A 24206-nucleotide genomic window follows, 5' to 3' on the forward strand; every position below is an offset into this window, starting at 1 on the left:
CTTTGAGCTTATCTAAGCTAAAGGATTATTATATCTTCCACATCTTTGAATTTCCCGGGATGTTTCTGTGCCATAAAAGTTTGCTGAATGAATGAACTTTGTGAGAATAATTTTATAGGGCATAACACCAAGTCTGCCTTAGAAGCATAATTGCTTCTCTTGCTATTTCCTTTCATACGTTCTTTCTTCTTCCCTGAAGAAGAGAACAATAGCCAACAAGTACAAGACCGAGGCTTTGTGGGCTGTCTGCTCCAAACGAACCGTTATCCTATTCAGGTCCAGAAAATAGCCAATTTTTTTTTTTTTTTTTTGCTATGAATGGAGACTGTGAGGTGGATGTGACCATCACGGCTGAAAAGTCCTATGATTCAGCACAACTGATCCAGAAGTGTCAGGAATCCAGACACACGCAGATACAGACACAGAACCTGGTCAAATTCCAGGGGTCTGTGATCACAAGACCCTCCAGGACTTGGGGGGACCCTGAGTTGCCAAAAAGGAACCCGCAGCAAATCCATATCTAATCAGGCCGGCCTGCCCAACGAGAGCACGCGTTTCCAGGGTGGGCTTAGAATGAAGCGCCTCTCTAACTGCTCCACCTCTACCCTGCATTTTTCTAAAAGAGCTGAAGTAGAATTCCCTGAAGCTACAGAGACAAGGGTGGAACACAGGGCTTCAAGAGAATCACAGCGGGTGGGGTCTTCTGGTGCATCTCTCTTGCTTGTGCTGACTTCTCAGAAGAAAAATGTTCCTGCTAGACCTCACAACTCTTGTTCAGCAGCATTCACATGAAACTTATTTTCAAATATTCCTGAGCTTGAAATCTTTCTTTGAAATGTTTAAAAGAGCAAATAATACCAAAAGTCATAGTTGCTGTTTACAGTGAAACAAGCTTGCGTCACCAATCCTCCCGCCAAATCTGTTTCTGTTCCAACCTCATTCCACCTCCAAACCTCCAATCTAATCAAATACCTTCAATCCTATTAGAAAAATAAGAATTGAATAGCTGGTCAATAATAAGCTCCCTACGAATGCATCATCCCTGTTTACAAAACAACCAACCCAAAAGCAATTGAAGCCCAAAGACACCTGAAGCACGCTGGTTGCGAGTCACCAAAACTCCGAAGGCATTTCTGATGCTAAGTATTCATGAGGCTGTGCTTAAAGCATTGGATGGCTGCCAAGATAAAATGTCATTAAAATACAGGAAAAACGCAATATAAAAGCAGTGGCATTCAATTCGTTATTCTAAGAAATAAAACACATAAAATCATACAACGCCCCCAAAGCTACTTATTACACAGGTTTCGTTAAGAAACAACACAAAGGGGTGTCTCTCACCCGCATCCCCTGCTCTTAGGGTTTAGTCATCTCCCCTTTCTGGTCACCCCATCTAGTTGCTTATGACCAGAGCAGCAAGGTCAATAGCTCTGCACACCCTTTATTTCCAGCAGGGCTTCTACCTAGAATTCGATCTAAGGTTGCCAGATTTATCAAAAGAAAATGCAGGCCCCCAATCAAACTGAAATTTCAGATAAACATTAAACACATTTTTAGTAGAAGTACAGATCATTTAAGTCATCTCCCTGGCTAGGCTTCTATTGTAAAGAAAAAGTCACCTCAAAATTCCATCTTAAACCTGTTACCTTAAGGTCCCAAGTAGTCCCTTGCAGGGAATCAGCCCAGGCTCAATTAGGCCTTCAGTTGCCCAGAGCAGGGCAGAAGGCACTGCTTACCTGACCAGCTGCAAGGAATTTGAGGAAGTTGGCTGTTGGAGGAAGCAATGTTTTATTCCATGGCTCCTCCCACTAAAGGCTTCACACGGCTCACTATCCTGTGAGCCATCCACTTTCCCACCCACAGTGGCGCAACTAGAGTTCACGTGACTGCCTTGCCTGCCGAAGCTCCTCCTTCAGGCTAGGATGAAGAGCAGCCCAGTGAGTGAGCAAGACCCACCTAACTCCTGACTAAATTTATATAAGTTCTTCGAACATATGAATTACTATACAAGATGCAGATTTTAGGTTTTTAAGGATTTTATAGAGGGGGGTGGTGAGCGTGGGGGGCAGGTTAACCTTTTGTTCTTCAGCTCTGTGAAATTTCCCAAATTCAATCAAAAGCCCATCCTTGATCATTCCAGGAAAACAACTGCTTAAGCCTCATCTCCCATATACACACATAAGTTCGATGTCCAAACACACCCCAAAATGGCATGGGTGGCCTTTGTTTGCATAGATCTTTCTCAGTCCTTGATTCCTCACATTAAGAGAAGGAGAAGTAGAAGGGCAGATTAATTCAAAAGAACAAAAGCATATATTCAGGACTCGGTTACTAAATGCAATCCTGGATTTAGCTTTTACTCATTAACAGTGCAGGCTCCTTCCTTGAAATTATCAAAGATTCACAATTAGTAGGTCAGAAAGAATGAAACTGTACCATAATGTTGGGTAAGATTGTATGTTAATAGACAACATTTCACAGAAACCTTAAATAATACAGCTGGAAAGACAGAGATTATTTTGTCCAGATTACTGAGCCCCAGAGAATCATCTCAAAGACTGAGTTTCCTCGTTATATACTTGTAAGAAATGGCATATGCTATTCCTCTCTTGAGACCCACAATACACAAGAGCATCGTAAAGGTTTTGTCTCAGATGTCCTACCTGGAGGAAACCTGCTGACTTCTGCTCACTTGCCATTTCCCAGCATTGTTTAATCACAGACACCCTCTCTTTTAATAAAATTTCTTTTAACATATCCCTTTAGACTATTCCCCCAAATACTGATCTGATTCAACTTTCTCTCAAGAAGGCTAAAACCAAGCCCCATTTTAGAGATGTTTTCCTTCAGACTTCTCATTTCAGAAAAATGTAGCTGACTCTAAAGAACTGGAATTCCCGTTGCAGTGACATTCAACATTTTTGCCCATACCTGATCTCCCCAGAGCTAACAAGGTGGAGATTTTTCCCCCTGTTTGCTACATAGAAAGATCCCACAGCCATCTTCCCGACAGCCCTTGCCAGAGCTGTAAATTCTGTCAGATCTTTACAGATGGCTGCTTGGCTCGCTCCCTTTGTTTGAATGCTTCAATCAAGTGACTTTAGAAATAACAACTTCAAACCTTCTCTGTCTAACTGCCTTGTCTGCACTGAGACTTCTGTCCCTTGAAACCATGCCATTTAATTTAGGTTTTCCATGAACTTAACTTAGGTTTTCCATGAACTTAAGGGTCTCAAATGAGTTTTAACTGCACGAAAACTTGGGCAGTAAGAAGGTATTTGTCAATCCCTTCAGTTCCTAAGGGTCTTAGTTTTGCACTGAACTTAAACCTTGGGGTTTCCACTTGGCAAAATTAAATTTCCTGTCTCTAAAAAGAAAGTTTCAAAAAGTATTTCATCTAGCCAAATATCTTGCAAATATACAGGCCTGTATAAGGTGATAAAGGCACAGATTGTTGTTCATATTTAAACAATTTATCTTTGCAGGGCTCAGTATGCTGCTAAGAGTAAATTAAAAATTTTACATGTATAGTCGGCCACATATCCCTGTGCCCAGAGGTTATATACAGGGCACTACAGTTATTGATTTACCTCTGCATTTTGAAATTAGAGGCACAAAGATGACAATCAGTACCTCTTTTGCTAAACATGCCTTCTTTCAGATAACGAAATTTAAGTCACAATATGAAAATTTCTGTTTACAAGGTCTTGCTAAATTCCTATGTGTGAAGTCATGCTTGAAATCCCATACAGTCAAATGTATCTACTTTAAAATAAGCCAAACTAACACGAAATACCCAATTTTCAAGAAGAAAGTTTTACTTGGTGACATGGACTACCATTAAAATACTTTGAGGCATGAACTAAATCTACATTTTGAGATGATAATGTATTTTTATCACTAAAAATCTTATTGAAACCTTTGTGCTAACTTGCTATTTAAATGGTAAGCACTTCAGAGTATTAGACAAATGCCCGAAGAACACTCCAAACCCCAAATCTACTGTGTCTTTAAATAACATGGCGATTTTTGCTGAGTGATTTTTTTACAAAACATCTGAAAAGTAGGCCAATTACTATTTGGCTTTGTTCTGCAGACAGGAAAACAAGCAACTTATTGATACAAATTTTCTTTTAGAAATAAAGACCTATCTGCCTGGCCTGAAATACCTATCAAATATACTAAGTTTCATCCAAAGTGTACTTCAGAGATGTGAACAGAATTGATAAAATTCTAGATTTAACTACCAAGATTACTTAAAAAAAATCTTTTCAAGTGATCCTCAGTCTAACAGTAAGTGTGGCAAGTGTGCTAAGCTCTCCTTCTTTCAGTGAGCAGTTAATGTTTGATGATGATGAAACCGTTCCTAGTATTTAAAGAACTAAATAAGGTCATCCACAAACAATGTAACTAGAAATGAGGTTAGTTTAAAGAAGATAAAGTGATAAATGGAGGCTTAATGTTTTGAAATAAGTCAACCCCTCAACCATAAATATCTCACAACCTTACAGGGAAGAAGTTGAATATGACCTCTGCCAAAGAATGCCTAACACCAGATCGAAAACAAGGAATAAACAAGCAATGCAAAGACCAACAAAACTTGATTAAGCTAGCTTTAAAATCCATTAATTGCACACTGCAAGTCAGTTTTTCCACAGCATGCATGCCCTCTATATTAAGCAGAAAAAGGTTCTGTGAGCTGTTAGTGCCTTTTATTTAGTAAGTAGAGTCCTTGTTTTGGTGAGGGAAAAACAAAACGCATGTTTCTCCTGAAATCTGAAAGTACAGCCTTCCTGTGAAACCTTCCAAAAGCCAAGATGTCATAAAGCAAAGAAACAAGGGCTATTAATTTATATGGTGACCCAGGACCCCCAAATAACCTACCAAATAACACATAGAACCCTTAGTCACATTAATGTAGAGTAAAAACAGGATAGATAAGATAAATGCACAGCCTGTATAAAGTAGTTCTGGGGAAGGAATTGGTGGGGCCGCTCTCACTGCTTGGGGTGTCACTGCCTGTAATCAGTGTGGAGCAAAACAGGTACTAGTGCAGGTCTTGCCTAAAAGTGAAGTTGGAAAAAGCAAATGTTTTGTCAAAGTGGGGGATACCTGTAAAACAAATCTACTCTAGCTTTATCGTGCCTTCCCAGAAAATCGGAATAAAATTAGAAGGCTTCAGAATGTGTGTCTTTCTGAAAAGACATTGTTCTTTATGTAAGGTAAATGAAATTCCATTCTAAAAAATCTCTGATGAAGGGATACAGTGAAATATACTAGGACATGTAAAACATCAGTGTGCCAATCTTTTACACCTATTTTTTTTTCACTAAAGGTAAGTGGAACCTTTAATTGGTTTTTTTTTTGTTTCATTGACTTTATATATGAGACTCTAGTATATAAGGTCAAGTGACCCTTCTGATATGAATTAATTCTGACCTTTCATGACTGTGCTGGAAAATCATTGTACATATAGTTTTTTTGTTCTATTTCTGGCCATGCGACAATCATTGACACACATTTAGAGACCAGGTTGAGGCCCCTGTAACATAATATTTTCCATTATCATCTTGGGATTTTAAGGACACTGTGATCCAGTTTGCTTTTTTCCCCCACAACATGTCCACCTGAACAATCACAGCTAACTTTATTACGTATTTATCATGTGCCAACCACTGTTCAAAGTGCTTTATAGGCATTATCTCATTTCATCTTCACAACAACCTTAGGAGGTCAGTGTTTTATGGAGGATGTGAGGCAGAGAGGAGAAGAAACATGTGCAAGGTGACTACTAATTTAGCAGAGCTGGACTGGAACCAAGGGGCTCTGGTTCTGGCGCTCATACTCTTAACCAGCACAATATTGCTTCCAAATACTCTGATAAGTGCTAACCTGAGGAATGAATTGGTACAAATATTTCTCCTGTCTGGGCTACCATTTTCCCTCTAAGGTTATATCAAAGATTACACATCAACTGGCTGTTATTTCAGTCCAGAAACTATTTAACAGGACAAATGTATGGAAAGTGGGATGTCTTGTCAAGTACCTAGGGATCCTGGGTGACTTCAAAACAAAAAGACAAGGTAAATGAATGGTCATTGTTGTTTACGCCAAGTTCACATGAATAATCACAGCTAACTTTATTGGGTATTTGCCAGTGCCTGGCACTGTTCAAAGTGCTTTCCATACATCTTTCATCTTTCCCGAATCAGAGCAATTAGTGCAAACATGTCCTCTCTGAGCACAGCTGGGCTATGAGCGCTTATGCTCATGGAGCACAGTCTGAGAAAATAACATCCAGCAAAACCCCAAGGGCACAAAGAGTGGATGGAAATGGGGCTCAGCAAGAGTTGCTTGTGTGCATTTTGTGACCCACCACCATTACCATCCCAAAGAGGAATCTTTCAGAAACGCAATAGTGGCACTTGAAAGCATGTTTACTCAGACCACAGATATCTGAGGGCTGTGGGTTCATCACTATCACAAAACAGAGAAAATCTCCAAACAATGCCAGATCAACCTTATCACAAAGCAGTACAAAGTGTTCTGAAGAATTTCATTCCACTGAGAGCACAGGCAAATCAGAACTCACATACACTGCAATACCACCTCATATCAGATGATACCAGCAAAAGTCCAGTTTTAGTGGGGGCTTGATTTGTGTTCACTTTGCATTTGTATTTACTGTGACTTTTTAAATTGAATTTTTTTATAAATAAAGTAGCACTGTATTTAGTTTGAGATGGTGTGAAGTGGAGTGATGAGTTGTGAGCCTAGGAACTAGAGTTTGACTTTTTCAGTGCTTCAACTGCAGCTTATGAAGAAGAGTTATGGTTATTTTCTTTTCTCTGTTGCCAATTCATTTCTGGTTAAGTAAATCTTCACAAAATAACACTGAAGACTTCCAATGCAAATCAATATGTGGATGCATCATGTAAACATTTCAGTTAATAATATCAACAAGTCAATCCTATTAAATATAATTTAGCATTTAGGTTTTTCCACAACTTTTAAAAGACAAAGTGTTATAAATATTTGCTGAGGATAGTACGAAATCTAAATCTTATAAAAGTGACTGAAGAGTTCAACATGCAGAATACAAAGTGTACTTGTACTTTTAAAAACAACATGATAGGGAAAATAATGATGATAGCAAGTAAATTCAGTGCTGTAATGAAAAAAAAAACTGGTTGGAATCAGGTCACAGGCCCATCATGCCTGGACTTCTAATGCATTTGTTCCTAGACAAAGCAGGAGTATATTTAAACGTTAATATGAATTCAGTATTTTATTAGAAAGAAGGCTAGATGAGGGTTTAAGTGCCTTGGAATCTAATTACTTTAAGATCATGGCTAAAGTATTTTCTGATTCTGTTAACCAAGTTTTATAGGAATAATTCCTGCCCCTACATACCTCAGAGATACTTTGAAAGAATAAAGGTGACATTTAGTACGAGTTTGGAAGTAAAATCGGTACCAATTATCAACAATTGTATTTATTTTTATTAGTTCTTTACAAAGAACTAGAATTGTTCCTGTGAATAAAGTTAAAAAAAAGATGACAGATTACAAACTAGGATTTCCCATTTTCTCTCCCCAAAAGATAATGCTTCATTTTATGAATAATTCTTATTTGTGTAATAGAAATTTTCATGTACTTAGAGAGAGAATTTATATATAAGGTTAGAAAGTCAAGGACAGTTCTCTTCTTAGAACTGGTTATTTTTTAAACAGTGTCTGCTCCCACAGCTCAGTGGTATGGTAGGTAAAAGGGCAGAGGATAAGAAGCAGATCCAGGCTTTAACCTTATCCTTGAAAATAACTGAAAAAAAGGAAAGAATTATTGCTTCCTTATCAACTTACAATAAGCCAGAAGCTACTTAGGAGACCAGTTAATCTAGTCAAGAAATACTTTTTTTTTTTAAACCATCTGAAGCTTCTTTAAGATCTTGCATAATAAAAATTCACTTTAGAATCAAAATCATTAAAATAGTTAAAGTAATTTCTATTTATGAAAAAGTTTGGAGCATAATTTTTTGGTTTTTTTTTAACTTTAACTTTGTCACAATGCTGTTATTTTTTTCCATATATACTAACATGATAAAAAGAAATGAGGTAAGTAATTTTTTCCTGGCAAGGATAGAGCAAAATAAATAATAGATGGTAAGAGAAGATGTTAATGGTGCTTGAATTACTACTAAGTAGTTAATTATAGCAAAGGGATTTTGAGTATTATTTATATAAATTCATAAAATAATAAACTTGAATCTCATTATAAAACTTTATAAAGTTTTGAACTAATTTTTCAGCTTTATTTTTCATCTCAATGGGTCAACCTCGGAGAAGTCTGCTTCATACAAAATTTGCAAGTCGACCCTTAGAAGCTAGTAACACCTATACACACACATACACACACACATATACACTATATATATATATATATATACAATATATATATATATATATAGGGGGGGTGTAAAAAAGTCACTAATCTTTTAAAAGGTTTTAATAGACAAATAATCAAACTATTTGTTTCTTTTTGGTTTCACACATTTAGATACCAATGTTATACTTTCCTAACTACCTATGACGATTTCCATGAGAAGTTTCTATATGCTCCACAAAAACAGGGTTCTGTGGTAAAAAGTTTTGAGAACCAAACTCTTATCTTTTGCACAGTGTTTCTCAGAGTCTTATCTCAGCCAACTAGCTCTGTGCTGCTGGGGTGGGGGCACACAATCAGCTTCCCAAAGATAGACATCTTCTCAAACAGATGTCATTTTCTTTCTACCAGATCTGAATACAAACAATAACCCAAGCATGTGGCCATTTTGAGGTGGTGCGGGGGGAAGGCAGGGAAAAGAAGAAGCACTGAGGGACAATACAATGTGCTGAGAATTCTAGAACTGAGAAGCATCATCCTTCCTTGATCCTCTTCTGGACAACTATGGTCTGTTTAAATGGATGGTTCGCAAACTTCAGTATTCATCAGCATCACCAGGATGGCTTCTTAAAACACAGACCATCAGAAGCACCTCTAGATTTTCTGATTCAGCAGATTCTAAGGGAGGGTGGGAGAATTTACATTTCTACCAAGTTCCCAGGTGACACTGGGGCTTGCTGGTGGGCTCACACTTTTGAGAACATTTGCTCTGTGGCAGTATCTCCCTAGCTAACTATGGAAGTAGATGCTTACTAAGCATTTTCTTACATTGTTGATGTTTCCATTTCTAAACAGTCACATTGAAGGGTCTTATTTCCACATTTCTGGCCTTTTCACGTGAAAAAGAAGCCAGTCCAGGTCACATAAAAACAGGAACGGGCTTTCAAAATTCTTTTTGACTGCTTCTAGGAAACACGCTCATTTTCTGTTTACAAAGTAATGCTTTCCACTCTAACGGTAAGTATGGAAGCTCTCTCTATTGTATGTTGCATACATTTGCTCTACAAACTCTCCAGACCGTTTATCTAAAAGTTTGCTGTATCCCCAAATTTAAGCAGATAAAGTTTGTTAATACATTCTCCCCAGCTGTCCAATAAACGAAAACCTTTACTCACTGGTAGAAACTACATTCACTTAAAAGCAGCTGCATTGCCCTGTGTCACCCCAAAAATATATGTGGGAGAAAACAAGCTAAAAGTTGGGAAATACTTTTCACATAAAATGAGCAAACAACCCATTGCCCACCACAGCATATCAGCACGGATAATCGAAGACTGAAGTACTGACAGAGTCCCAAGCCTCAAAGCAAGCACCCAATACAAAGTCCGTCAGCTGTATCCTGGGATGATGCAGTAAGACACGGTATATTTCATATAACGTGTTCTCTTTTCACCCTAAAGAAAAACAAACATCCCTGCAAGTACGTGTGACTCTGGCCTTTCTGGACTAAGAGTAGTCTCAGCAGCACTTAGTTTACTTCTGGGTATCACCGGAATCCTATTTTAGACTGAGAATCCCAGTTGGCGATACTGGAATGCCTGGAAAACCTTAACGAGTATAAATAGAAAACACTCAGATAGCGTAATAGGCTGCAAATAAGATATTCACTAGTTACACAATTATATCTTCCACAAAAGGCTTCGAAATAACCTACAAAAAAGATACATTTCCAACAAGATCATTGTCATAAGCCTAAAGAGCAAGAGTGACGTAATGGGGAAGGTGGAATGATGGGAATAATTATATCAAAAGCTTCAACAATTTAGACTAGGTTAATAGTTTCAGCTGCACACTCAGTGACGCCCTGAGCTTTCTGGTGACCAAATAAGAATGTATATTGATTGAATTGTTTGGTTTGCTCTGCCTTGATAAAAGAAAGTATATGGGTTAATAAGCACCTGTCTTGTCAAGACTTGGGTATTATGGAAGGCGCAAAGAATAGGACATGGAACCTGCCCACAAAGAGGAGTTTACACAACTTCTCTCTCCTACAACTGCAGAGGTGTGAGGATACAATGGGTAGAAGTCAAAGGTGATTAGCGGTGCACGTTTGGTGGTGTGTAAAGAAGGAGGAACAAGTTTGTTGGGGAAGCCATTTCTCTGCACCATCATTCATCACAACTCTTCACTTTTGCTTCAAGGAAAGCAGAGGACTTTATAATGGAAAAGATGTGCCAAAATGGCACAAATAATTCTTGCTCAGGGGGAGTCTTAATTTCTCTAACACCCCCCTTTCATTAATATGTTATTTTATTCATTACACCTTCATTCTGGTTTTTTACATACATTATTACTGAAGCTGGCGTATTTCAGAATGCAAAGACTTTATCAATAGATGTCTCCTAAATTCTTTTCTTTTTTGCCCTCTACAATCTCTGCTCAGAAGCAATGTCATTGTTCCTTATGTGTTTCTCTAGTGGTAGAACAGGACAACTTGGGGGAGAAGCAAGTGAAACATGATTCAGTCGGTTCTATAATTAATCCTTCAATGATGGAAAAATGCCTTGTGCCACCAGAATGAGACCTTGAGAATCTGGGGAAAGTGAGAAATAGTCTTGGTTTTGTTTTAGCTGCCAGTTGCCTACTAATGCATGCAAGTCACAATTATGACTATTATTTCAAAATGTTAGACATCAGCTGAATGCTTTGAAATATTTCAAATCATCTTAAGTTTGCTTATTTGCTGAAATACTTTTCTACCCTGTTTCAGGCACCTTTCCTGATTTTGCAAGTGGAGCCAATTGCCCAAACCACACTCCTCTCTTCTTTACTGAGGACTGTGCCCCAGGTCTCAGGACTGTCTGCCTGAAAATGCACTTCCCTATGCAGAAATACAGATGACGATGGAGAAGGTGTAAGAGTCTGAGCTTCCTGCAGTCCAGGTACAGCTCATAAGCCTAGACACCCTTTTTAAAAATGTCATCTTGAATTACTTTTAAAAGCATATTGCTAGGACTAAGTTCTAGTTATTGAGGGCTCCAGTTAAGTTTATTTAAAAATGTCAATTTGTGAGCTGTCTCTAGAAGGATTTTTTTTGGCCTTTCTATGCTCAAATTCTGGACTTTTTAAAAAGCACTGTGCATTCCTTATTGATTAAACTTTAAATATATATTTCTATTGGAACAGGCACCCACCTTTCACACAAAACCCCTCTCTGCAGATTATGACTTTGTGCTTGACTCTGAATGACCTTATTAGCACTAACCATACTTCCTAGAATACAGTGATTTGCAAGCTAGCCATCTGCTGTAAAATTCAATTTCAAACATTTTAAGGCAAAAAATAATGTTCGAATATTACTAGATTATCACAATAATTATTTTAAAAAAGAATTTACATGTGGCCACTCAGCAATTTTAAAAAAGGCATATAGAAGGTAAAATCACTCAAAATGCAACATTTGGAGTGTGTCCAAAGATGCTTGGCCAAAGACTTTCTTTCTAAAATGCCGAGGGACAGAATTAACCTTGCAAATATCAGCAATCTATAGGCCATCAAATCTAGGTTAAGATGTGGCTGAGTGAGGAAAGTTAGCATAGGGATGTATACAATTTTCATTCAGGTTTAAGTAAAATCTGAACTGGGGGTGGAAGGTCAAAGGCAGGGGAGCGATGACCGGCACCTTGCAAATGAGTCCATGTTTGCACCCTCCCTCTCTCAAAGTGATTCAGCCAGCTCATACTTCATGCAGCAAATAATTTCCATGCTCCTAATGTGCTAGACACAAAAGATACAATGGTAACAGGACAGCATCTAATGTAAGAGCAACTCCCAAAAATGTATGACAGACCTTCACTTAAAATCCAATGAAATCTGATATGACCATGGTCACAACTGCAGCAGACTGGGGTAAATGATCAGTCCCCTCTAATTCAATACATTGACATCAGCAGTATCTCAACTCCATCACTGGTTTTCCAGTCCCACTGCCACCACCTAAATCAAATTCTTATTACTTCGTACCTTCAATACTTCCATAGCTTTCTAAAATGTCCTCCTTCTTGCCAGTCTCTTGCTCTATCGATTCATCTAGCATAGGCTGATGATGTCATTTGTCTACTTTAAAATTGTCAGTTCTTCAGAGCTACAAAATAAAATTCAAACTCCTCACTGACTTTTAAGACTACTTCTTTGCCAATGCATGCTCTGTACTTCAGCTAGGCTGAATTAACATTCAACTCCCCAAACACACATCAAGGTTTTCCCTCTATCATTACTCACAGGTTAGCCCCTCTCTGCCTGGATATCCCTCCTGAAAAGAAAACCTCAGAGAGGACTTCTCCCATGACAGCTCATTTCCCCACCATGGGGGACATGCACGCCACGCATGCATGCTTGGGCTCTGAGCCACTAGTCTGTACCTGGCTTATGGCTCATCCCAGAAGCAGCTTTCTTCTAATAAGCCAGGCAGTGGCCATGTCTTCCATGCCTTTCTATTCTGCATAGTCCTGATCCCTGTGCCTAACAAGTAATGGTTTCAATAAATGTTTGTTGAATGAATCACTTCCTTGGGGAATTCAATGAATATAGAACTCTTAATGAATTTAACAGGTCTGCCGCATTAAGTGATCCCTGAAATTTATAAAATCCTTGTAGTAAACCACAACCAATAGTCCTGCCAACTGAATCTACTGCCCGCTCTTGTGTAAGAAGAGAGGTTGGAGCCTTATGACTTGTTCAACTCTAACAGGAGCCTTTGTTAGAGTTGCTATTACAAACATCATTTCCCTTGTTTAAGACACTTGCAGATATCATGTTACATCTGAGATATTTCTATGGTTACATCTGCAGTTTACCCAAAAAAGACACATTTGTAAAGACTGCTTCTAAAGCTACTTTGAAAAATACACACGATGAAATATTATTTAGCCATGAGAAAGAAGGAAGTCCTGTCCTTTATAACAAAATGAATGGACCTGGAGGGCATTATGCTAAGTGAAATAAGTCAGACAAAGACAAAATACTGTATGATCTCCCTTATATGTGAAATCTAAAAAACACTGAAAGCACAGAAACAGAGTAAAATGGCGGTTACCAGGGACAAGAGGTGGGAGGTGGGAGGATTGGGGAGATACTGGTGAAAGGACACAAACATCCAGTGAGAAGATGAATAAATTCTGGGGTGGGATGTACAGCAAGGTGACTAGAGTCAATGCAGTATTATACTCTTAAAAGTTGCAAAAAAAGTAGATGTTTAGAAAAGGTACGTATGTAAGGTGATAGAGGTGTTAACTCTCCTTACTGTGGCAATCATTTCACAATATATAAATAATGAGGTGCGCACTTTAAACTTACACAAGCACTATGTCCATCATATCTAAATAAAGCTGGAAAAAATAAGTCCTGTCTCCAGTGGGGTACAAGCAGAATAAAATCAGACAGATTTTTAAGTTTCTCAGTTACTTGGAAGTTAAGATTGAATTGTTTTTCCTGGCTAACAGAAAAAGTAAAAACAACCAGAAAATTATAAAATTCTGGAGATTGTTTTTATACAGGCTGGGGAAAAAAATCTAATGGAGCAAGTGATAAGCATAAATATAGACAGAAAAACCACTTCTGGGCTAGGTATTTATCAAATGTTTTAAACAAAAACTCACAGTTCTTGAAGATATTAATATATTCAAAGTGTTACTTCAGAGTTACTATCTTTCAGAAACAGTACAAAAGCTTTTGCACATTGAGACAATGTGGTCTTACAACAATGCCACGTTGAAAAATGTGTCCAAAAAGTATTTGTAACAATGCTTTAAAATGTATTGTGACACCACAGTGCTGACTACTCAAGGTACCTGGACACAAAAAGAAAATGGGTGATGAGTTTAATGTCCTAGAGAAAAAGGGTTTTCTCTTCACACTGCCGTGCGCTAAAGACAAGGATAAGAACACTACGCCTATAAAGTTAGTTAACAAATCATGGTGTCCACATAGGACATGTCATACTTTAAGGAATTTATCACATTTAACACAGTTAAATATCATTGTGGACTCTCTATTTTCTACCATATGGGGACTCTTTATTGTAGAGCCTGCTTCACTGCCTACCCGCAACACAGGGACATGAGTAGGAACAAAAAGCTAATTTCTACTGATTTCCAGTGGGTAAACAAAAACTTGAGCTTTAACAGAAAAAAATTATGCCCATTTATGATAGGAAAAAATCCTGTGAAAAATACACTGGTTATTAGAGGGGACCGAGGGGAACGAGGAGCAGTGGGTAGGGAAGGGGATAGAATAATAGCACTGTAGTTTGGCGGAAGGTGAGGGAAGCTTGTGTACATGTGGACATGCACAGCTGTACTCCCCAAATTGTATAGTCATGTAAACAACTGACACATAAATAAAAACATCTCTACAACTCATCACAGAAAGATCTTGGATGCTTATGTGATTTAACTGCTCTGAAAAGTACATGGTAAATTATAAGAACACTAAGAACCTGAATGTGAATCTCATCTGCCACTGAAGGTATTGAGTGAGTTTAATAAAATACTTTGTCAGTTTTCATGATCGCAGAAGTAAAGGTCAATTTAAAGCATACGTTTAAATGCCTAGGACCAAGTTAGAGCTGCAAAAATGGGTAGATCCTTTAAGCCAAATGTACTTCACTAAATAATGGATTAGACACAACACTAAACAGCATTATAGAAACTCATCATGAATAAAATATTGAACAATAATTTAACTCTAGAGACAACATGGTTAAGTCCAAATAGAGATGATTAATTAGAAAACAAAAGGTTGAAGAACAAATGGAATCATTTGTTGACTTTTCAGAAAACAGTATCAAGAAAGACAGGAAAAAACGTCAGTTAAACTTCTAATTACATTACAAAGTGACACTATGGTGAGAACTGAAGGCATAGAAATAAAAACATTGAAAATCTGAGCAGGATTGCAAATCTAGATGAGACAATAACAACAACGTGGTCTAAGAAATTGAAGATTGATTACATAGTAGAGGAAATACAGAAGAAAATGAACGATTATTTAGATAACAAAGAAATGGCAGACGGCTAAGATTCCTCTGGAATATGTAACCCTAGAGGTCAATCATCAAGCAGGAAACAGAGAGAGAGGAAGAAAGAATCACCTCAAGGACACTACAAGAAGAAAGCCAATCTGTAAGGGGAAGAAGAACAGTGAGTAGCTGACGCTCTATGAATAAGACCATGTTCTTAGAAGAACTAATTGCTATTTCTAGATGCATGGGAGGACCTTGTATCCACATTTCCCAGAAACTTGAAGCAGAGAAAAAGACAATATTTGTAATAACTTCACAGCCACACTACATGAAGAGGATTATTTAATGATAAAGTAGGATGGGGTACATAGTTTCAGAACATGTAAGAGTTTCTTCTAAACAAAAGAGGAGATGGTTTTCAAACTTCAGCTTTTCAGATCTCCTACACTAAGGAGACCTCCTACAGCAAAGGGCCAGTATCTTAATGAAGCATGCAGCTGGGTTTCAGGATTACACCCCTGGTTATATCACAAGTCCTGTCCCACCAAGTGGCCAACTGCAATCTTGGCAGCAAGGAGAAATGATTGTGAGCAATGTTTCCATAAAACAACATCTTAAATGAGATGAGTTAGCGTTTGAGTTATTTCGTGAAACAATATTTGACCCATTCTAAGAACTGCTACTGCAACCTTTACAGCTAACCCATGACAATATTTTCCTAACTAGTCAGGGCAATGTACTAACGAGTATATAATATAGGCAGACATGAAAGGGTTTCCTGCAGTGAAGATATACGTACAGGCCAGATGTGTGGGGAGTGAGAGGATCCACCAGAGACAGAGTGGGGAACAGAACAGGCCGACTGACTGAAACACACTGCTGAGGGGAGCAGCAGGTGAGACAAGAGAGGTCTGCCGTGCCATGTGGGTTTCTCCCTGGCTGGCCGGGAATCAAACTCGTGCTGCAGAGGCTGTGGATTGCTTTATAGTGCGGTGCTTAACCCCTTGCACCACCAGGGAGGCCCCAATATGAAACTTAAAGTATTAATCTAAATAGTATACCTTGAAACAGAAAATGAGGGAGGTTTTAGGGAAGGGAATGTTGGCTGTTGCCCACTTTGGGAGCACAAAAAGTGAAGGAAACTTGGCAGGCGGTGCACCCTAATGTCAAGTGGGACAGACTGATCATGCCAGGGGCCAGAAGAGTTTGATTTAGTAAAACAATAGCTCCAGTGGTCTTTTCTCCATTCCTCGTATGCAGGGAAAGACCACCACTAGAAGAACACTGCTCTTTTGCAAACTTCCTAGGTGACCTTGGGGAAGAGATTCTTCCTCACTGACTCTCCAGTTTGCAACTGTAAATGGAAAGAATTCGAACTGAATGATCTTCCTTCTAGAGTCCCAGTTCTTGATTCACTAGGTCTGTGAAGCGCTGTCGTCCCTAACTATTTAATGATATGATTTATGCAGTTGGTTGGGGTCAATCCCAGGATCAACCATTGTATGGATTTTAGAATTTAGTCATTTCATAACCAAAATGTTTTTTTTTTTCCCAGAAAAATAAATGAAAAGACATAATACTCCACTGCATTTTTGAGCATCAAAGGAGAGGAGATGCTTGGTTAAGGTTAAAAAATGCCAAATTTCTAAAATATTTTACTTTGAAATAATTTTAGGCTTACAGAAAAATAGCAAGAAAGAGTATAGAGAGTCCCTGCATACCCTTTATTCAGAGTCCTGTGATGTCAACAACTTGCATACCATACATAGCACCATTATCAGAGCCAGGAAATTAACTCTACTACAACACCACGAACTGAACTACAGACCTCATTTGATTTTTACCATTTTCCCCTCAATATCCTTTTCCTGTGCTAAGATCCAATCCAGGCTCCCCCATTGCATTTATTTGCCATGTCCCCTCCACTCTGACAATTTCTCAGTTTTTCCTTCCATTTCATGTCCTTGACATTTTGGCTCCCTCACGTTGGCTCCTCTGGTCTCTTGTCACGCCCTATTCTTTTGCAAGCACTTTCTTACTTTCTGGCACCACAAGACTTTACAGGTTCACCTTCGTATTTTTTTTTTTCTGTACTTTCTTTGCGTCAGTGCAGGATCAGCCATTACTTTAAAGAATGCTGGTTCCTTTTCCTGGAATGTTTTTAGAAAAAAGATTTGGTGCTAGGAGAGCTCACTACTATTAGAATGCTGCTGCTTTCAGGCCTCCAAAAACACAACCAGAAAATATAAGCAAGCACACTCCTAACCATGCACACCCACATGCGCGTGCATACACACACACACACACACCTATGTCCATTTCTGTACTGGTCTATCTGTACACATACTAAAATACAGATGAGATCATACTGATGTCTCCACTCTAACCTGTATCACAGGATTCATCCTAGTTTTCCACTTTTCCTTGTTTTTAACTTTTCTCTGATGGTGAAAAACCTGGTTCCCTTTATCGCTTCTCTATTCACTTATTTTTTCAAGAGCAGCACATGAATAAAGTACCTACATATGCCTGTGAGACAGATTTACTAATTAGAGCCCAGTATCTGTGTAATTCTGTTTATCTTGGACATAAATATTAGCACCTCCAGTTTTCTTTTGATTAATGTCAGCATGGAACATCTTTTTATATCCTTTTACTTTGAATATCAACTACAAAAGAAGCCAAGGAAGAGTATGCTACTAGTTGTGTTAAAAAAGGGAGAATAGACCTGTACATATTTGCATATATACACACAGAAAACCGATAGGAAAGAGGAAATGAAATATATTGGTTGGGAGAGTAACTGGCTAACTGGGGAAAATAGAAGACAGGGAAACCTCAGCACACACGTTTATGTGTAATTTTTTAAAGTTCATATACATACAGTTCACCCTTTTAAAATGTACACATCAGTGGTTTTTAGTATGTTCATGGAGTTGTGCAGCCACTACCCCTATGTAATTCCAGAACATTTCCATTACCTCAAAAAGAAAGCCTGTACTCATTATGTACGGAATTGATATGACAGGAAACTGGGTGAAGGGTATGCATGGGCTCCCGGTACTATTTTTCAACTTTTCTGTAGGTCTAAAATGATTGCAAAATGAAAAGTTTATTCAAGGGCATTCCTGGTGGCCTAGGGATTAAGTGTCAGTGCTACCAGTGCTGTAGCCTGAGTTCGATCCCTGAGCCAGGGAGCTGACCCACATATAGTGCAGCAGACCTCTCCTGACTCACCCACTGCTCCCCTCAGCAGTGTATTTCAGTAGATCCGCCTGTTCTGCTCCCCACTCTGTTTCTGGTGAATCCTCTTACCCTTGCACCTCTGGCCTGTACCCCAGTTCTTCTATAAAAAAAAGTTTATTCAAAAGTAAAGTTGAGCTGTCAATATGTATTTCTTTGAGTATGAATTGTAATTCAATTTTTTTCCCAAAGAGGTTGTTTTTTGTTTATTAATTTGTACCAATGTCATGCTGGCTTATGTTATTGTTGGTACTTTTGAAGTACAGAATCCCACCTCCCTCAGACATTGCCACCATAGTGCACCTGCCACTCAACCACCCACAATCCCCCAACATAGTACTGACTTTTACTGGTCAAGGATACTTCCTTGACCACTTAGTGTTAGAGTTAGTGTCAGAGAAGAGAATTAAGTAAAATGTTATTTTCCTTGAGTCTCAGGGTGACAGATGCTGCGTATGTATCTCTAGAGCGCAGGCAGGCTTCTCTGAGAGCTCATAAATGGCTCTAATTGGTACATAATCCAGTGACCCTTGGGATTATGTTGCTAGGAGTCTTTGGCTCCTGCTAAGATTTCCCTCAGCAAATAAAGGTGAGGTATATAGTGAAAAAAATAATCAGTTTAAATTATTGAAAACTGCTGGGACTCACAATACTAGTATGGGACAGATAGGTAACTCAGGACTATTTGACCCATGAGGATGAATTCACATCCACACACCTCTAAAAAATATTAAAATATCAAAATATTATCACATTTGTGATCATATGTGAAATTGAGTATAAGGTTCTATTACCTTACCCAATTCCATCTTTTAGGAAAAGATGTGGATTGATATGACTGTCCTCTAATTCTGGTAGCTAAGGTCTTTGCCAGGAAATTTTTGCTACAAAACTACCCAAAGTGGTGAGTGGGGTGGGCAGATGGGACAGGTGTTGATCTGTCATAATGGAAAAATGACAGTGTTTATATCCTTCTTGGGTAAAAGGTGACTGACATCACATTATTGCAGGTATGGAGGGGAAGGTTCGAGGCATCATAACATTTTTTGAAGCAGAGTATATGAAGATAACAATCTTGGCTTCTGAAACAGTCACAAAGATTCTAGGTTGGTATTTTTGATGACTGCTCTTTTGTTAAATCTAAGGGACATTCACTGAAAATACCAACCTAGATCAACGGTAAACTATAATATTAAGAAATGGGCACAGAATGGATTAAGCAGCACTTTGGAGAGAGAATTTGAAATCAACTGTGCCAAACAGACTAAACAATTGAGTAAAAAACAGCTGCATATCCACATGACAGGAGACTCTTACGTAGGTGGAAATCAATCTATGGGCTGTAGCATCCACATCTCTAGCTGATGATGGTACACCTTCATCACTGAACACTCAACATTCATAAAGTGATGGGTACAGCACTTCAGCACAATGCAGAATTAGTCATCAAGCCTGTCCTTATTTTCATAACATTCCCTTGTTTGAGGTGAGTATGGAATATTGTATCCATTGTACCTATTATGAAGGCAAAGAACCATCATCATCTGGTAGAGTACCCAGTGTTAATGGAATCCTTACAAAAATAAAAACAAATGCAGCAGCCCAAAATTCATGAAATGATGGCTTCCGTTATTTAACCACTTACAGGAGAAGGAGCAGCACACAGATGCATTTCAAAGGTGTTTCAAATCATACAAAATCAATGGGAGTAGCAAATGTTGCAATAACCATCAAGTTGTGTTATTTGTGTATTACAGATATGATAGTAGTACAATCTACATATGTCAATTACCTTCAACCCAGTATATAGCTTTCATGCATATCATGGAAAAGGATTAAGAAAAGAACTACAAAGCTTTGGTGTATACATGGAACTACGATGAATGTGCTGTCCAAGTGACAAATTAATTTTTTGAAAGGCCTTGCACACTTGAAATATTACAGCTTTCAATAAAAATTGAGAGAAAGGATTATGCAAATCATCTTTAGCTTGTGTGACTGGACATCAAGATAGTAACATAATACAAAAATTATTTTAAAAACACTAGGTACGGTGAGTAGTCAGTGTATTTAAATAATTAAGTGGTTTATTAATATTCATTGGCCATTATCTATGTACTCTCTGAATTATACATTTTCCAAGGTTTGAAGTGGTAGTACAATATGCATTTTGTTAATAATCACCCTTCCATATTATTTTTCTTCAAATGTTTCCTTTATTGCATTCTTTTGCCTTTAAATGGGAGAACTGATGTGAAGTATATTAATGATTAGGAAGCTCACACACTAGATGCCTAGAAAGATAGAATTTACAAAGCCTGAAAAGAACTCTATAGCAAAGAATAAAGCTCAAAACCAGTGATACTTAGCTACAAGAAATAATATTATGCTTATAACAACTGGATTTGGGCATGCTCATTTGGAACATGAGTGAGTAGTTTTAAATAATAAAGTCTAACACAATAGAACTGTTTTTGAAGAAGTCTTAAAACAAATCTTAGTTAATAATAAGAAAATATTTAATTCACTTTCCCCCCCACCGGTGTATTTTTATTAAATTTAATTGAAATAATTGCATTTGCATTTTAATATTGTATACATTGCAGTGTGCTTTCATAGTGATACATTTTTTTTTTTTTGCTTTATGTTATGTCATTGGGATTGCCACAGTAGTTGTGGAAGTCAGGCAGAGAAGATTATCTATCCATTAGAGAAGAAGCTTTGTCAGATTAAGTTGTGAAGGTCAGATATACAGTAGTGGGTTTGGGCTGTACCCCAAAACCTCCTGAAACAACATATGTAAAATTCTTAGTGCAACGCCTGACCCTCTATATGGTCTAGGTGAAAGGCATCTTATTTTTCCCAATTAGCCCAGTACCTTTTCTGCTTCAAGTCATTGCCTAAGTCCTACAGCAGTAGATGTAAATAATATACAAAATAATTGCAGGTGAAACTTGAGAAAACTGAGTGAAGAAAACAGAATAAGCCCTTTAGTCATAACATCTGCTGCAGTAAGAGCAATTCAGTCATTTTCAGTGGTAGAAATTACCTTTATGATTGCAAGTTTCCATTCTTGAACTGGAATGGTATGCAACAAAAACTATTAACTATGACATAAGTAAAAGTAACTACATAAGTAGTGTATCACTTAATAAAATGTTTTCAGAAGAAATGATGACATGAAGGAATACATCTCTATTAGCACAGCCATAAACAGAGTTGCTATTTAGTAAAATTGGTCATGATGGAGATAAAACAGTAGCAAGGAATTGAAAAGGTCCTTATGCAGCTTAATTCATTTTGATATATTTTAAAAAGAACTCCAATGCATCATAGCACATCTTATTAAAGAAGGACTCTATTATCACTTTTTACTTCTATGCTTTAATTTATACATTTTTATCCTTAATTTAAGTATAACTATGAACAAAACATGAAAATTGGGGATTTTCTGAATCTCCAATCATGTATGTTCTATTCTACAAGCAGAATCTGCCCTCATATTTTGTTTATAGCCTTGTAATATATTAATGGCCTTTGCAATAGAATTTATAGAACGTATTCAAAAATCCCAAATTGGTCAATCATCTGCTCAGATAGAAAACTAAGTAACGTTAGTTTTGTAGCAGTCTATTTAAGTTAAAGTTAAAAAAAAAACAAAAACGTAGAGCATCAACAAAAAACAAACAAACAAACAAAAAAACAAAATAGATTCCAGCTAAGAAACTTCAAAATGCTATTATTTTCCTCCTGGGTGGTGCGATTTTCACCTTATACTGTCAGTCTGAATGTATTTATCCTCTGAAAGATGACTGGTCCCTGCCAAGTGTATTTCAATAACATAAGAAGCTATAATTCAGTAACGAGTTCTAGGTTGTAAGAGGATTAATTATGATCACCATAATCAAAATCTAAGTCACATACAAAGAAGTCCAAAAAAGGCTGTAATCTCTCACGCCTACAAAATTCCTTGAATTTCTTCCTTTAGATTTATCTATCTTGATCAGTAGGTTTCGATAGAGTGAACTTTAGTCTGGCTTAGTCCTACAAATGTGCAGTCTATATCCTGTTTTCAAAGGCAAACAAAACTCACCACTTTCATACTATTATTAACTTTGCTCATTTCAAAGCACACCACATTTTTCAAAAACATAGAAATCAACAAGTTTAAATTCAATATTATATGCATTTAGAGGAGACTCACCTTTAAAGAATCAAAACAAGCCACCACACGACCATTTTCCACATGGCACACTCTTGGCGGATGGGCAAACTTGCAATCTGCATCTGCTCGAGAGCACGTTCCTCTCTGATATTCTCTACAGACTTCTAACGTCAGCCACTTGGTATCACGAACCAGGGTAACATTGACAGCCGTCATATTGAAAGTAAAATGAAAATCAAGTGCACCCTCTTTAGGACAATATTACTGCTGTTTTTAAAAGATTAAAACTGAATTCAAGCTAAATGTGAAGAGATAATAGGTTGCCTTGGTGAAATGTTTCTTTGTTAGCACTTAGGTTTTCATTAAAGTTAAATTCCGTCTAGTCAAACAAGAAGCCAATCAAAAAATAAAAATTATATCAGAACGACTAAAAATCAAATTAGAGACCAAGTCCTAAGAAGGCAACTGTAAAGGTTAAGATATTGAGTGTTTTATTTTGTTCCGCTGCTGAAATTACTTCAAATAACTGGCAGACTTTCAAAAGGATTCTGGGCTCTCCAGTTGATGTTTTCAATTATTCTTGCAAAAAGCATATGCCGCTGGCTGCCCTTCAATTTGTGCAATGGTCTCAGATCAAGAGGAGAAAGGTTTTTCTCCCTATGTCTCACGTTTAAAGGTTAAGATTGGTAAGGATGTTATATCTGAATTTTTTTTTTATTTTTTTGCTGAAAAATCAGGAGGGAAAATGACTTTGAAAACTGAGAATCAAAGAAAAAAAAGAATGGACAAGTTGCTAAAAGTGAACTACAAGCACACCAGGGTCAAGGTTGGGGGGAGAAGGGGGGGCTTATAAAGAGACAGCTCTAGAGTGGAATCCAAGCAGCAGAGTTTTCAGAAAAGGCACTTTTCAGAAACCTGCAAGAAAAAAAAATAAAATTAGCTAAAATTATACAATGCTTCCACTTTCAACTAGCTCTGGAAAAGAAGCAACCATCTCCTATTGAAAACGGGAAGCATCTCGATACTGACAGCACCGTACACAGTCAGTCACTGCCACTAAGAAGGGCATTTCTCAGGGCAGAAGTGTACATAGTAAAAGGAAGCAACCACTTAGAGTTACTATTGCAGTAGAAGACTGGGTAACAATCCAATTTTCAAAAATAATTATCATTTTGATCTTTTGGGGACAGAAATCCATTTTGGGGTCCACTGCTGTGAAAATGCTGGAGTCTGATGTGACAGCCTTTTATGCAGCCATGATCCACCAGCATCTCCAGTTTTTAGAGGTTCCCAAAGAACCATCTTTTAAATGGCTTTACTGGGGTCTGATTGAAGGGTTGATTATCTGCTCTCAAAATCTAGCCAACAGGAATTACTAAGAAAACTAAGTTGCTC

The 24206-nt window shown here is 37.7% G+C and overlaps 1 protein-coding gene across 3 annotated transcripts in view; it reads right to left on the minus strand.

The window, feature by feature from the left end:
- The window catches only part of MBNL3 (muscleblind like splicing regulator 3), a gene marked incomplete at both ends in the record, with an annotated part of 52573 nt that extends 29546 nt beyond the window's left edge, over window positions 1-23027 (minus strand). For all 3 annotated transcript variants that reach the window (XM_084258498.1, XM_084258499.1, XM_084258497.1), the window contains one exon: window positions 22851-23027. In XM_084258498.1, the coding sequence (XP_084114624.1) occupies window positions 22851-23027 (177 nt within the window). The remainder of the gene's footprint in view (window positions 1-22850) is intronic.
- Between the last annotated feature and the right edge of the window lie 1179 nt (window positions 23028-24206).

This window comes from Talpa europaea (assembly GCF_964194135.1).
Source record: "Talpa europaea genome assembly, chromosome: X".
In the NCBI taxonomy this organism is placed as follows: Eukaryota; Metazoa; Chordata; class Mammalia; order Eulipotyphla; family Talpidae; genus Talpa; species Talpa europaea.